The sequence below is a fragment of the Bombus impatiens genome, unplaced genomic scaffold, assembly GCF_000188095.3.
Source record: "Bombus impatiens unplaced genomic scaffold, BIMP_2.2 scf_0517, whole genome shotgun sequence".
Lineage (NCBI taxonomy): Eukaryota > Metazoa > Arthropoda > Insecta > Hymenoptera > Apidae > Bombus > Bombus impatiens.
Genome location: NT_176936.1, coordinates 1,255,826 through 1,268,696, shown reverse-complemented (window position 1 = coordinate 1,268,696; position 12,871 = coordinate 1,255,826). Strand labels below are relative to the sequence as shown.

The 12,871-nt window shown below is 40.2% G+C and overlaps 1 protein-coding gene across 2 annotated transcripts in view; it reads right to left on the bottom strand.

Moving 5' to 3' along the window:
* Positions 1-12,871, bottom strand: part of LOC100746621 — a 249,333-nt gene that overhangs the window by 90,273 nt on the left and 146,189 nt on the right. For both annotated transcript variants that reach the window (XM_003491144.4, XM_012388086.3), the window contains 2 exons: positions 11,210-11,357; positions 4,362-4,469 (listed from right to left, as the gene is read on the bottom strand). In XM_003491144.4, the coding sequence (XP_003491192.1) occupies positions 4,362-4,469; positions 11,210-11,357 (256 nt within the window). The remainder of the gene's footprint in view (positions 1-4,361; positions 4,470-11,209; positions 11,358-12,871) is intronic.

The window sequence follows — 12,871 nt, the reverse complement described above, 5'->3', positions numbered from 1 at the left end:
ATAAAATGACAGGAGCGCCAATAAAACTTCTCATACATGATATATTCTAATAAGTACCAATCTAAAATATTCAGCCGCGTGTTTCGCGAAAATATAGGACGCATACAAAATTTTGAAGACTATACGACGCGAAATAAGCGTATACAAAATTTTATTATTGCACCATATTTCCGTATAGTGCTAATAGAAACCTTTTACACCGAGCTGTTAACACTTTTCTGCGATAAAAATATCCAATATTGTGTTCCTTTCCGCCTTTTTAATTTTTCAATTGTTTTAGTTCTTGAAGTCTCGAACATATTACATTTTGCACAATTAAATTGATATTAGTTGCATAATTAAAATACTAGAATATTTTTATCACATGTCTGTATTCATTCTACAGTTTAAGCATCTTCAGAATCTTCTCTCTCACTTCATATGCCAGGAAACATCCGAAATATATCAACAGGAATTGCTTGACGTGGTGGGCACCTCAAAACTATCAGAAGCGCCGCAGCGAAATTCATTTTTAATAAGATTCTGGTCAAAAGCGAGACGTCCGATCCCTCTTCATCGTAGCGGCTAATATTGCACGGTCTTCCTTTTGATAGCTAATTTCTCAGAGAGCTCAAAGTGCCTCGGACTGTTCGCAAATTCGCCTACCACCCCACATAATTATATCGTTCTACAATCCCGTTGTATACTCCTGTCTGATACTACGAAATATGCAAGATTCCACCATCCGAAAGCGTACCTTTTGTTCACTTAGTCTTTGGACAAAATAGATCAAGCACTGCTTAGCGAATATATTAATGTTCTCCTTTGCGGATAAACAACAAGGCAATCCCTGTTTCTTTTTAGAAGTGTAGCTAATTCAAGAAAATAGACTCATGAAAATAATTCAACCCAATGTCTTTTCATTTGCACAAAAGACGTCCAGCCACAAAAGAATAGTGCTCGAAGCCAAATTAATAGGCAATCCACTATGATTTGGATTTAAACTAGATTCAAGTAGCTCTCTGAGAACTTATTCTTTTGAATCAAAGGGTTTCACAACGTTTCCAATCTAAATCTAAACAAAGTATCCGTATATCATGGATCTTCTGCGCTTTTCAATTTATGGACTAGATCAGTATAGTTACTGAGCAACTTATATCTAAGTATGCGCTATCCTTACAAAAGCGACACAACTCGAAAACCGTGCTTTTCATTTTATCACTATGAGAAAGTTCTTTAGAGCTATAAACCGAAAATGATGAAAGGACCAGTTAATCCTGTTTTATGAGCATTCTACCACTCGCTGATAAATTTTACTAAGAAAGTAACGTGTCATCAAGTTTAAGGACAATTCTTCACATTTTTTAAATCTAGATCTGTGAAGATAGCAAACTTCGAAAGTGCACAGCGTTCGAGTGATAAACGACGCAAGTAGCAAAATTAATCATGGCTACCTCTCGATTACAATTTCCATTGAAAAATTTCCCAGTCGTCATCAAAGTTTCACGCAATAAAAAAGCATGAAAAGATTCTAGCAAAAGACGCGGCAGTTCGACTCAGAGAAACGATCGGTTTCCGCACGAATGGCGGACGCAGAAGCGGCCGGTCGTCGGAAAGAGGCGCACGGTTTTATTCGGCTGTTTCTCACCGCTGAACTTTCTCTATGTACACGGAAACGTGTGCAGCGGTGAGAATTATATAGGAAGGCGTACGGCTGGGCGTAGAAGGTTGCCTCGGTCTCCCTGTGGTGAGTTGCACTTGTAAATGCACGTCTCTCACGGTATCCTAGCCCACGTCTACCTACAACCGCTTACCTATAACCCGGCTGAACGTATATGTACAACGGGTATATGGCCGCCGGAAGGTAGGCGGCTGGGAGCTACAGTGGGAACACAGTTCTTGCATTAGCCAAAGAAAGATTTCTGGGGAATGGAGTGAGAGAGCCAGGGCTAACCGAGCGACGGTGCAACGAAGAAAGGTACTACCCGTATAGACAGGGCCGCTTCTTACCGGCAGTCTGCCAGCCAGTACTATCGTTGGCCCGTCGTTGATTTTTCCCGCCTGTATCCTGCTGCTGGGATACTCTCAGAGCCCGCAGGGGGAAAGAAACGCGAGAAAAGGGGGCTCGTTTCAAGCGACGATTATCAACGCCGCTCTCGCCCCGTGGCCGCGCAATTTGAATGCCGCCGGCGAACTTATGAAGTTTCTGTCTGTGATTAATGCGCGAGTTTCTTTCGGGAAGGCCGCTTTTCAGTCCTTGAAAGAAACACCAGCACTCCGCGCTGCCTCGATTCGGTCTCCCCTTTCCAACGGGGATTTTATTGACTCTTATTTCGCCAGTAAGTTAACCTTTGATGTGCACGGGAGCTTAGGTTTAAATAGACGGGGGATGAGAAAAGGAAGTTGTGTTTAATGAGATTGAATTATCGTTGCTGTATGAATAGTGGATGAATAGTAAGTTTTCTTCCATCTTCATTTTAAAGAAATTTCCGAATATGTATATCGACCGCTTGCTGAAACGTCGAAATGTTGTACGTGTAAATAAGTCTAGCAAACATACAACCCGGAATTATATTCAAGAAACTACGTACATGTAACCAGATCATAAATAAAGGATAACATCAAGCAAGGATGCTGAGCCCAATTTCACATAGTCTGATAATACATACACACCCGCACGCACACAGCTGGCAATCTTCGACACCTAAGATAGCACCTAGTCAATACCAGGCGATCCTTATTTCTCTTTCCACGTATATTTGTCTTATTGACCGGCGTATTCCTGTAGCAGCTTGTTCAAGTTGAACTAGCAGAACGTGGATCTGGTTCTACATTTAATTCTGGTTTGAACTAAACCTCACTTTTGGAAACCGTGGATTCCATCTTCCGGGCTGCACGACACGATATACGATAAAAAAGAGAAGAAAGAAAAATAAGAGAAATGTAGGGAGTGTACGTTTCGATCGGTATTTACGAATCGGTTGAAAATCATGCGAATTCGTAATGGTATCGGAAGAAAAGCCGATTCTCCGGGGAGTTTGGTCGAGTCTACTAAATGCTCTCGAGCGAACGCATCCCTGTCTCTAGACAGATCCTCTAGGAAAGTTCGAAACTAATGGCTGGAAATCGATGATACCTCGCTTTTAAGGATCTGTTCGGTTCGTTCCTGACTACGGAGAACCTTCTACTACACGAAGTTAACTTCGCGAGGTAAGCGTCGTTTTCGCAAATGATCGCGCGAACGTTCAATCGCGATCCTCGACTTTAGAATTCCAGCCATCCAACTCTCGACGAGATACTCCGCGGGATGCTGTTAATTCGTTTTCGCGTGTGCATTGTTTCTTCACTCGAGCAGGTATTTTTCTTTAGTATCGTAGAAAAATTACCTCACGATACTTTTGAGCCAAGATATACAAATATTTGTAAAAAACGTACATTACACGCATAATACCCTAACATCACGATTTCTGGAAAAATTTAAATTCAACTGCAATAAGTAAATCGCTGAATGCGACGGTTTAGCCGAAGCTTAATTAAGTGTACGATTATAGTCACGGTTATTAAGAACTGAAATTTGATTGTTTCCTGATCCTCTTCATTTCCGTTCAGCGAGGAAACCGTAGTAATAGAGAAAAAAATGATGATATTATCGAGTAAGTGGCTAATTGAGGCATTCCCGATGAATACGATGGTAATAAGCGGATTCACAGTACGTTTATGAGCCAGTTTTGAACCGCGGCCATCTAATAACAACGCCGCATTAGTTTCTGCTTATAGTGAAAAAAAAGAAACTATAAAAATTGTTGAATTTTCTCAGATATTATGTAGCTTTAATTACAATTAAGACTATTTAAAGAGGACTTAATTGTTCTACATCAACGATGTTTTAATTTTTATATACGTTCCTCACTCGCTTCTTTTCTTCGCCTTACTTCTCATATCTTTTTGACGCTCTTATTTACGAAAACTAAAAGTCTCTAGTTCTCTAAAAATCTACAAACAGTATTATCAATGAATTTATTCAATTTCCACAAGACGTTCCACGAGCAATTTTTTACACGACTCAGCGTGAGGATTTAGCAGTTCAAAGAACGATCGAAGTGCATCACCGAATGCACGAATCCTGTTCGAAGTACGAGTTTCCCAAGGAGCCGGGAAAGCCTGGTCATTAAACTTGAAAAAGCAGAAAGCAACGAGCATCAAAGCACCGTGAAGTTGGTCGGTCCTTTAAAGCTGCGAGGACAATTAATTGGCGTTCCACGTGGAGGATGTTACCAAATATTGCGGAAGATAATTAATGTTTAAATTCGAGTACGGTTATGTGCGTGTATAAGCGAACGAGAACGAGTTATTAATGTTTCGGCAAGAGAGAAATTACTTACCGAGTATCTGGCTAAGAACGGTGCGGCCATCTTCGCCGAGGCAGGCGCTCCGAGCATCAAAGGGATTTGTGAATTGCACGAATGCATAGCCTTTGTGCATAGATATTCCTGAAACAACAAACGATCATGACGTTCCAATACCAGCCACGGGTCTTTCTTCCAGCCACGCGAATGGAATGAAACAGAAATACCAAGATAATGGGAGGAAATCTTTAATTAAAATTGTTTCCATGAATTTTGATGAGGCATAGAGTCTGACTTGGCCGAACTCGTCATCGTGCCAGATACCAGATGAGGGAAGCTCGGATCGCGATTATTGAAAGGGATTCTTCTTCTTTTACCTTCTCTTTTCTTAATTTCTTCTTTTCCTTCCTATCCCTTTGTTCGATTTGTGACGTGTGATGGTGGTGAATAGTAATCGAGCAACGGCAAGGCGATTTGGAAATATTGAAATATAATTCATTCTATACTGATTCCAAAGTCAATTCGATTTGTTTAAACACTTATAGCAAACAAATAAAGAAGAGATGTTATTTTCGTTTCAGAAATACAATACTTCAATAGAATACCACTTTATAAGAATCGCACTTTATAAAAAGTTTTAGATCGACAATTTTTAGACAATTGTGATAATTGGATTACAGTACATGAAATATCTGTCCGGGTAGATTCGTCTGTCTTTAGAAATGCGATTAAAACTACATTTGAATGTGCTTAATGCACGAGCTTTTCTCTTTCGCCGGCGATTGTCCTAAATAAATTACGCGCTCCACAGAGTTTATTACAATCCATGGGGAGCGAATTGCTTCACCTCCTTTTTCTACATTCATCGGCAATGAATTTTAATAAGATTTTACGTTCGAATCGTATGATCCACCACGAAACGTTCAACCTTATCTTACTAATGCAAAATACTGTTTTCACATATGTTAGTTGCACTTATCGCATCCATCGAGTAACCATAATTCCGTTACTTTTCAGAATTCCGACATAGAGTTTCTCACACATATCTTTTGAAAGCCTATCCTTTGAGAAAATATAAAAGGACTGAGATGATTACGGTTATCGTACCACCGTATAACAATCGTGGAATAGAAATGTTACAATTTTTATACCACAGCCTCTAAAACAGTAACGTACATAGTAAACGTAGATCACAACACCGGACAGTTACGGTTTCCGTCGATGTAGAGAAGGCGGCACAAAAAGAGCTACTATAAAACAATATATTCAAGGAGAGAACAGCATAAAGTTCCACGAGATTTTCAGTCCCCGACATTATTAACATGTCCTAGGCAACTGGCGTAGCCAGATAAGTTTTTTTTAGCCATCACTGTCCGTTTCGGGAGTGGACACACGTTCAGTACGAAATATATCTGCATCCAGGCCGTGTATACCCACGGCTATATATATAACCGTGGCAGGAATATATGGAGATTTACATATTTGTTTCAGCATAATGAATTCCATGCATGGTCAGCTGCTAACCACGCAAAAGTTATTACGGGTACACAGATTACAGGCGGCTCCTGCGTTAAAATGAACGTATCTGCCGACTTGCTACGCAGACTGCCCACGGAATCGATGACCCGGCTGTGCCATGTGGTAGCCGATGTAAAATTAAAAAACAAAAAAAAAAAAAAAAAGAGAGGGAAAGAGAAAAAAAGAGGAGAAAGAAATGAAAGAATATCGGTTGAAATTTCGAACGAATATTTTCTAGCCTGGAATTCTGCGGCCTGTAGCCGGCGCATTTCGATTTTTCCCCAATGTTCGAAACGTATCTATATCGTCGATTTTGCAGGGGAACTCTTCTGCAGCAGATGTGAATTGTTATCGACAGACAAGTATTTGTAGGAAGATTTGACGCAATATATTTGTTGAGTATCTTGTTTTGTCGGCATAAGAGATTTCGCAGAATGTTGATAAAGCGTTTCATCCATCAGCGAAAAGACAGTTTATTCTCGTTTAAACGATAAGTTCTTTTGAAAAGTTTCCGAAATCTACGAATACGTTATTCCAATATCTAAAGTAAAGCTCACTGCTCTTTAAATATCCAGCAAAGTATCAAGTATAGAATTCCGTATGAGAATCACGAAAGAGAACAATACGAAAATTTCAAGTACGTGCAAAGATTTGCTAGTTCTCTGGGCTGTCCAATTTTAAAAAGCACCTACATCAAGAACTTCGACACGAGATAACCGAATAACGTCTCCCACGAAGAATAAGAACTAATCGATCATATCTCCTTTATAACGGTACGTAAAAGCGACAAAAAAGAAAGAACATACTTTTTCACCGTACCGAAAAAAGGAACAAATTAAGTTTCCTTTGCATCGAATCCGAAAAAAAGTATGGCTAGCTAAAAAAGCGTCTCGCTCTATCTGGCTCATCGTCTCGACCGGCAACTTCTATAAAAGTTTCAACCTCTGCTTGCCGCAACGACAATTCGCAATTTCCCCGACGACGACTGTTTTGCGCTGGTCCTTTCGTCGTGCACCGCGCAAGGAACCACCCCGCATCCTTATTGCCGGAGGACTAGAGAGGCCCGAGTCAACGGAGACGTGAAATTGGAAAAGGTTCGGCTTGTCTGATAGAGCACGGCTCCTGGAATGCTGGACCACTGGTGACAGCTGCGCGGAACAGATTGCACGAATCAAGTGGGTCCAACCTCGACGACGACCGCGACACTGACAACGACAATGACTTACGATGGTCCATAAACGAAATTTAGTAGTTCAATGGTTAATAAAAAGAAAAAAAAAAGGAGAAAAAATATATGTATGTATATAAAATACAGAATATGAAAAGGTAACGATTTATTATATTACAAGTTTTTTGGGGCTGTTTTCCAAGAAATGATTTGAACGGCGATATGAATAGGAATATCAATAGGAATAAAGTTTCAAAATCGAATATTTAAAAGTTTGATTATTTTTATATCGCTTTAAAGATTCGCAAAGCTGGGGACTATATATTAAAATTTACTACAATGTTTGCGGACTAAAGTTTCCAGCCACTCGAAGTCCTGCGTCACTAAATTTAGATTCTGACCTAGGCAACGACGACCACGGAAACTGTTCCGGTGAAGAATCGAAAATTGTATTAAATCCTGGGCGACGCGTATCATAAACCACGAGGGCCACCGGGGCGAAAGCATTTCGCTTTCGAATTGCGAAACGCAATAATTCGTGACGTTTCATGCGATACCGATTCGAGGGTGCAACGAGAAAAAGCGAGCCGAGGTTTCGAGTAACTCGATATTTCTTGTTGCGGACGTTTACGTTGTTTCTCTCGCGGAAATCTACATATCCCGTTTTTTGCCTGACCCGTGGCTAACGAGGAGATGCGGGGAGTGGGAAATCGAATTAAAAGGAAAAATAGATCGAAATAGAAAGCGGTAGGGAAGGGAGAGAGAAAAAAATGAGAAGGAAATGCACGAGCCCGACGAACGTTTCGATTCGAAACGATGGACCGGGCACGGTTCGGTAAACGATTGAATTTTCCGAGTCAGAATAACCAAAGCTGTTTTTGATTCCCCAGAAAAATGAGTACGCGCTCCCGCGTCATTTATGCATATGTCTGTCTCTTTGATTGACGATAAAACAGCCTGCGCTCGGGCTAACATTTCTTTTGGAAGGATAAATTCGAACGTGTATCTAAATGGAAAAGGGAGAGCGCGTGCCAGGTGAAAAAGTTACGAGCACTTACTGCCATTTAGATCACTTTAGGTCGCTGCTCGACGAAATCGAAAAAGGTACAGGTTCGCTCGAAAAAGAAAGAAAAAGAAAAAAAAGAAAAAAAAAAGAGGAGGAAGAGTTGGAAGTCCGAAAACAAAATGTTTCCGCTCTGAAACTTTTTCAGTACGATTCGTTGACCCAATTATTAATAACTACCTCTTTACTTTTTAACAATTAAAATGTTAAAGTTCAGTATTACGAAGGTATTTTGAATCGTAAGCTCTGTCAAATTTAAATCCTTATAACGCTTAGTGGTCCAATTATTCCGCACAAAATGCAGAAACTTTTCGTTCGATCCAACAAAAACAGTCCAACCAAATTTCATACTGCTCTTTCGTTTCAACCAAAAAGAACTCGAGCTTTTGACGTCCCCACTGTCAAATGCACGAATTAGCACAAGTCCCTGAATACGCTGGGGAGTTGAAGCCTGTACTCCAACTAGGTAGAACTTGGAAATAAAATTAAGCGACGGTCCAGTCGATAGACAACACTCGGGTACAATTCCGAACGTCCACTTGACTCGCGTAATCTGCTCGGTACAGCTGCCACCGTGGCCCTACTGAATGGGGGCAGTTCGGTGGTGTCCGCCGTGCGGTTGTCGTCTTATCTGTCGAATCGAAGCCCCCTTTTAATTCCTCCGACGATTCTCAAGTTCTCTGCCCGGCAAAGTTCGGCGCAGCCGCATTGTAGAAGCGGCGCATTTATTGTCTAGCCGCTTTATCGAGGAAGCTGCTGAAAGTAAGCTGTTTATCGGCAGCTTCCAGACACCACCGTCCTCAGCGGTGTCACTTTCCACGAGATTTCGAGCTTCCTGGCCAGGATTCAAAGAAGAGAGGGCAAGAGGGAGAGAGATAGAGAGTGAGTGAGAGAGAGAGAGAGAGAGAGAGAGGGAGAGTTCTGTGTCTCTGCTGGTCCGATTGGACGACTGGCCTGAAACTGGGTTTCCATCCTCGTGATAATGCTTGTGACACTTTGTCGCGTTAAATTGTTTTGAATTAGTAGCCCTAGCTTTCTGCTCGCTCATGAATTCTCGATAAAGCGCCCTCGCTAACTTTGGCCGCGTCTTCTGTTCTTCGGATTCCCGGATTTCTGGGCGTTTTTATATATTTTTGAAGAATATTCTAAGACGATTATGAAGATTCTAAGACAGATTAACGTACTTTTAGTTTGGCTTGCTGCTTTAATATCGCTTGTAGAATCGACGTACAAGTATGTGGGAAAATGTTAGATAAAACAATAAAATTGCAACTCACAATTTGAAGAAACGTAACGTTTTGTAAGAGTGGGACGATAGGAGCGTTCGATCAAGTAGATAAGGTCGGTCTGCTGTCAGACTAGGGTCGTGCAATTGCTCGACGATCTTACGATAAGTCCAACGAGTCAGAAATTACAGTAAAACATACTGTAGGTTAGTTTCCATGTAATAATCGCAGGTAGCGATATTTTTAGCTCTACCACAATCTATTTCTTGAAATAATTTAACTGCAATATTTCAATGAATTTACATTAATGAGTTTACTATTAATCTACGTTGGTCAGGAAATTCTTCTTCCACTTATATTTTGGAAAACTCTTTGTTGCTCTTAGGAGGCCTAGAACCGATTGACTTATTCAAATTTAATGCACCAAGTTTTCATTACGGACGTTGCATGCGACGTATCACGCGAATGCGAAGAAACTACGTCATAGACTGCGCTTTAATTTTCCTTGCTTCAGAGACACCAAACACGGATCGCATCGCGTACCAGTGACAGCTGTACGCAACAGACTCTACGAAACTCGAAATTCGTATAAGTAAGACCGAGTTTCGCGAAACTTGCGTCAGTAGTAAAAGTGTGATACTTTTACTAACGAAATACGATCCTGTTGCTGTTCGTCAAACGCTAGAACGCGCTTTAGCTTCCCAAGAAATCGAGAATGAAATATCTTTTAATAATACATAATAAATTCCATGAAGTAGTAGAGATACGTAATATCGACGAGAAAATGGTACTGGTTTAATTCCTATCTTTTAGGATAAATCCAAAACTCAAAGAGAAATCCAATCTTGTACTTTTAATTTGTTATTGTTTCTTTTTTTTCTCCACAGTGGATTTAGTTGGTAGCAATAAAGTACGTTTCCTAAACGAAGTTAGTGCTATAGTGAAAGCAACAAAGTCATCGGGGTTCGTGCAGCTAGAGACGGATATCCAATCGGGATATCGAAGGTCAAGGAGCTATCACGGCACAAATTGGGTTACCGAGGACGGAGCGTATCGAGAAAATCCTATTTCCAACTCGCTATTTTTCTCTGGCAGAACCGAGCTTCCACGTTTTTATACCGGATAACAGCGCGAGTCTTTCCTGTTATCCGACCCGATCTTTGAATCTTCTCAACTTTGGCCAGTTTGTAACTACCCTGCGCTTTTCCACTCCACCCTGAAACCGATGCTTCCACGCGAATCCCACAAATAAGGCTGCGCGTTATTTTATGCACTGCTTCTTAATTCTAGATAATATCGATTAAATGAGATTTTTTCTACGAAATCGAAATTTAGTATTTTATCTCAAGTTACGATTATTAGGGTATCAAATTTTCTGAAGTAAGCGCGAATTAATTTTTCATTTCCTTGCTAATTTTACCACTGTTATTTAGATTTCACAATTGTAAAGAATGAAAATAACAATTTTCGGCACAGTTCGTTGCTCAATTATAAATCAGCCACGCGTGAATTTCAACGAAGGAAAGATCCTTAAAATCAACAAAAATGAAAGCTCGTTGCGAAAGAAGATTCGTTTTTCTAAGAATAAATATTCATTCTACCATCAAATTGAAAAAATTCTTGCTACAGAAACATAAAAGGATATTTCCTCCCGTAGTTATTTTATAAAATATCCATCTCCGCCGTTATTTCAAACGTTATCAAAAATAGTTCAAAGAAATTTGAATTATTTTAAGGAAATCGGATGCTACAATTATTATTATTTGTGACAGTGTATCCCGAGAAGGGAAAAGATTCTTTGTCGTGGAAACATCTGACGTGCGACGGTCTAGCGAAAGAATCTGGAAAATGTCGGGGGTCGAAGCTGATCCGGGCTTTCGTTTATGTGATTCCACCGGAAGGAACCTACCTGCCAGACGGCCGTAACGCTGAAACATTCGCTCCACATCGGTCTTGCTGCACTGAAACGTGTTTAGATTCCCGACGAAAACTCGGGAATTCACCGCCTGTGGGTCCTGCGAATTGGTCTGGTTGCCCACTTTGCTCATCTTCATCGCCTGGAACAGAAGAATGTAACCGGATACCGGTTTATCGTCGGACGTGATTTGAGTGACGATGCAACGAAAAGTGATACAGTCATTTTATTGGCCTTCACCTTAATAGAACGTTCCTACGACCGATACTCGCGTCACCGGCTACACGGACGTTCGTTTATGACATTCGTTCTTGGATTTAGGCCGATTTCACGGGTCTTTTTATCGGCCTTCGCGTGGTCGTTTAATCTTCTTCGTTTCAGATACCATGATACAAGTATTGATACGTAAATCAACATAAAAAATTATTGGTATTAAAGAATGGATCGTAACATTTTTTCGTATATCTGACCTCGGAAATTTATTTTATAATCTTGCGCGTACTTTACTTGTATAACAAAATAAAACCAAAGTGTCTGTTCTTCGAAGTTACTTTTGAGAATGGAGGATTTTGAACGGGACCGAGTAGACGTTTAAACGCAATACTTTTATCAGTGAAAGATGAAAGTTCACAGATTGCGACAACTTCACAGAGGTTCGACGAAACTATCGTGTTCCCGGGTAACAAATAATGTGCTCAGTACAGTCTGGCGGAGACTTAATGAAATTCGCTGGAACCCTTTAAATTGACGAAAGATGCGCGGTCGTCGACACGTTGGGTGGTATCGTGCGGTGAGAACGCGAGGAATTAATTAACGCGTTTGCGATTCCATTCTAAAAACCACGAAGTTCGACGTGTCTACCTCGTTTCTCATTTTCCATAATATATACCACAAAACTAATGAGGTCGTTAGCCATGTCGACGCTAAATACAACACACGACGCGGATAGATTCTCAGTGGCAGGGCGATGCCGATTTTCATGGAATCTGTTAATCTCGTGTATGATCATGCGTTAATTGGGCGAACGTGTGCTAATTCACTCAGCCGGTCCGAGAAAAAAATTTCCCTGCCCTTTGATCGTATCGAAGCTCGATTTCAGTCTGTTTTCATCGCATGTTGTCCGGGGCAATGACTTTTTAATTGATACAAAAGATTTTTCAGCGGATATTCAACGAACTAAAGTCCGCACGTTTTGATATTCAATAAGCTTCATTGCGCTAATTTTTCTCTGTTATATTTCTCTTACTATACTTCTTGTTCTAAATTTTATTCAAGTGTCCGCCATACGAGCAGCTATTATTAGGTTGCCTCAAAAGTTCCTTTTGTTCTATAAGAAAGTAGTAGATGCACAACATTTTTTGTTTTACATTATTTTATTGAATTATGTTTGATCCATTTTATTCTATTACTACAAAATAGATCATACATAAATGCATAAAATAATGTAAAATAAAAAATGTTGTACATCTATTATTTCACTTATGAAACGAAAGAAACTTTTGGCACAACCTGATACTTAGCTTAAAGCATTTGTTAGAATTCGTTATTCTACGCTTTAAGATTATTTCGAAAGTATCGCGTTTCTACGAAAATACTATTTGAAAATATTTATTCCTTTTTCCAATATTCGAATTATGAAATTTTCCTATCGCTACG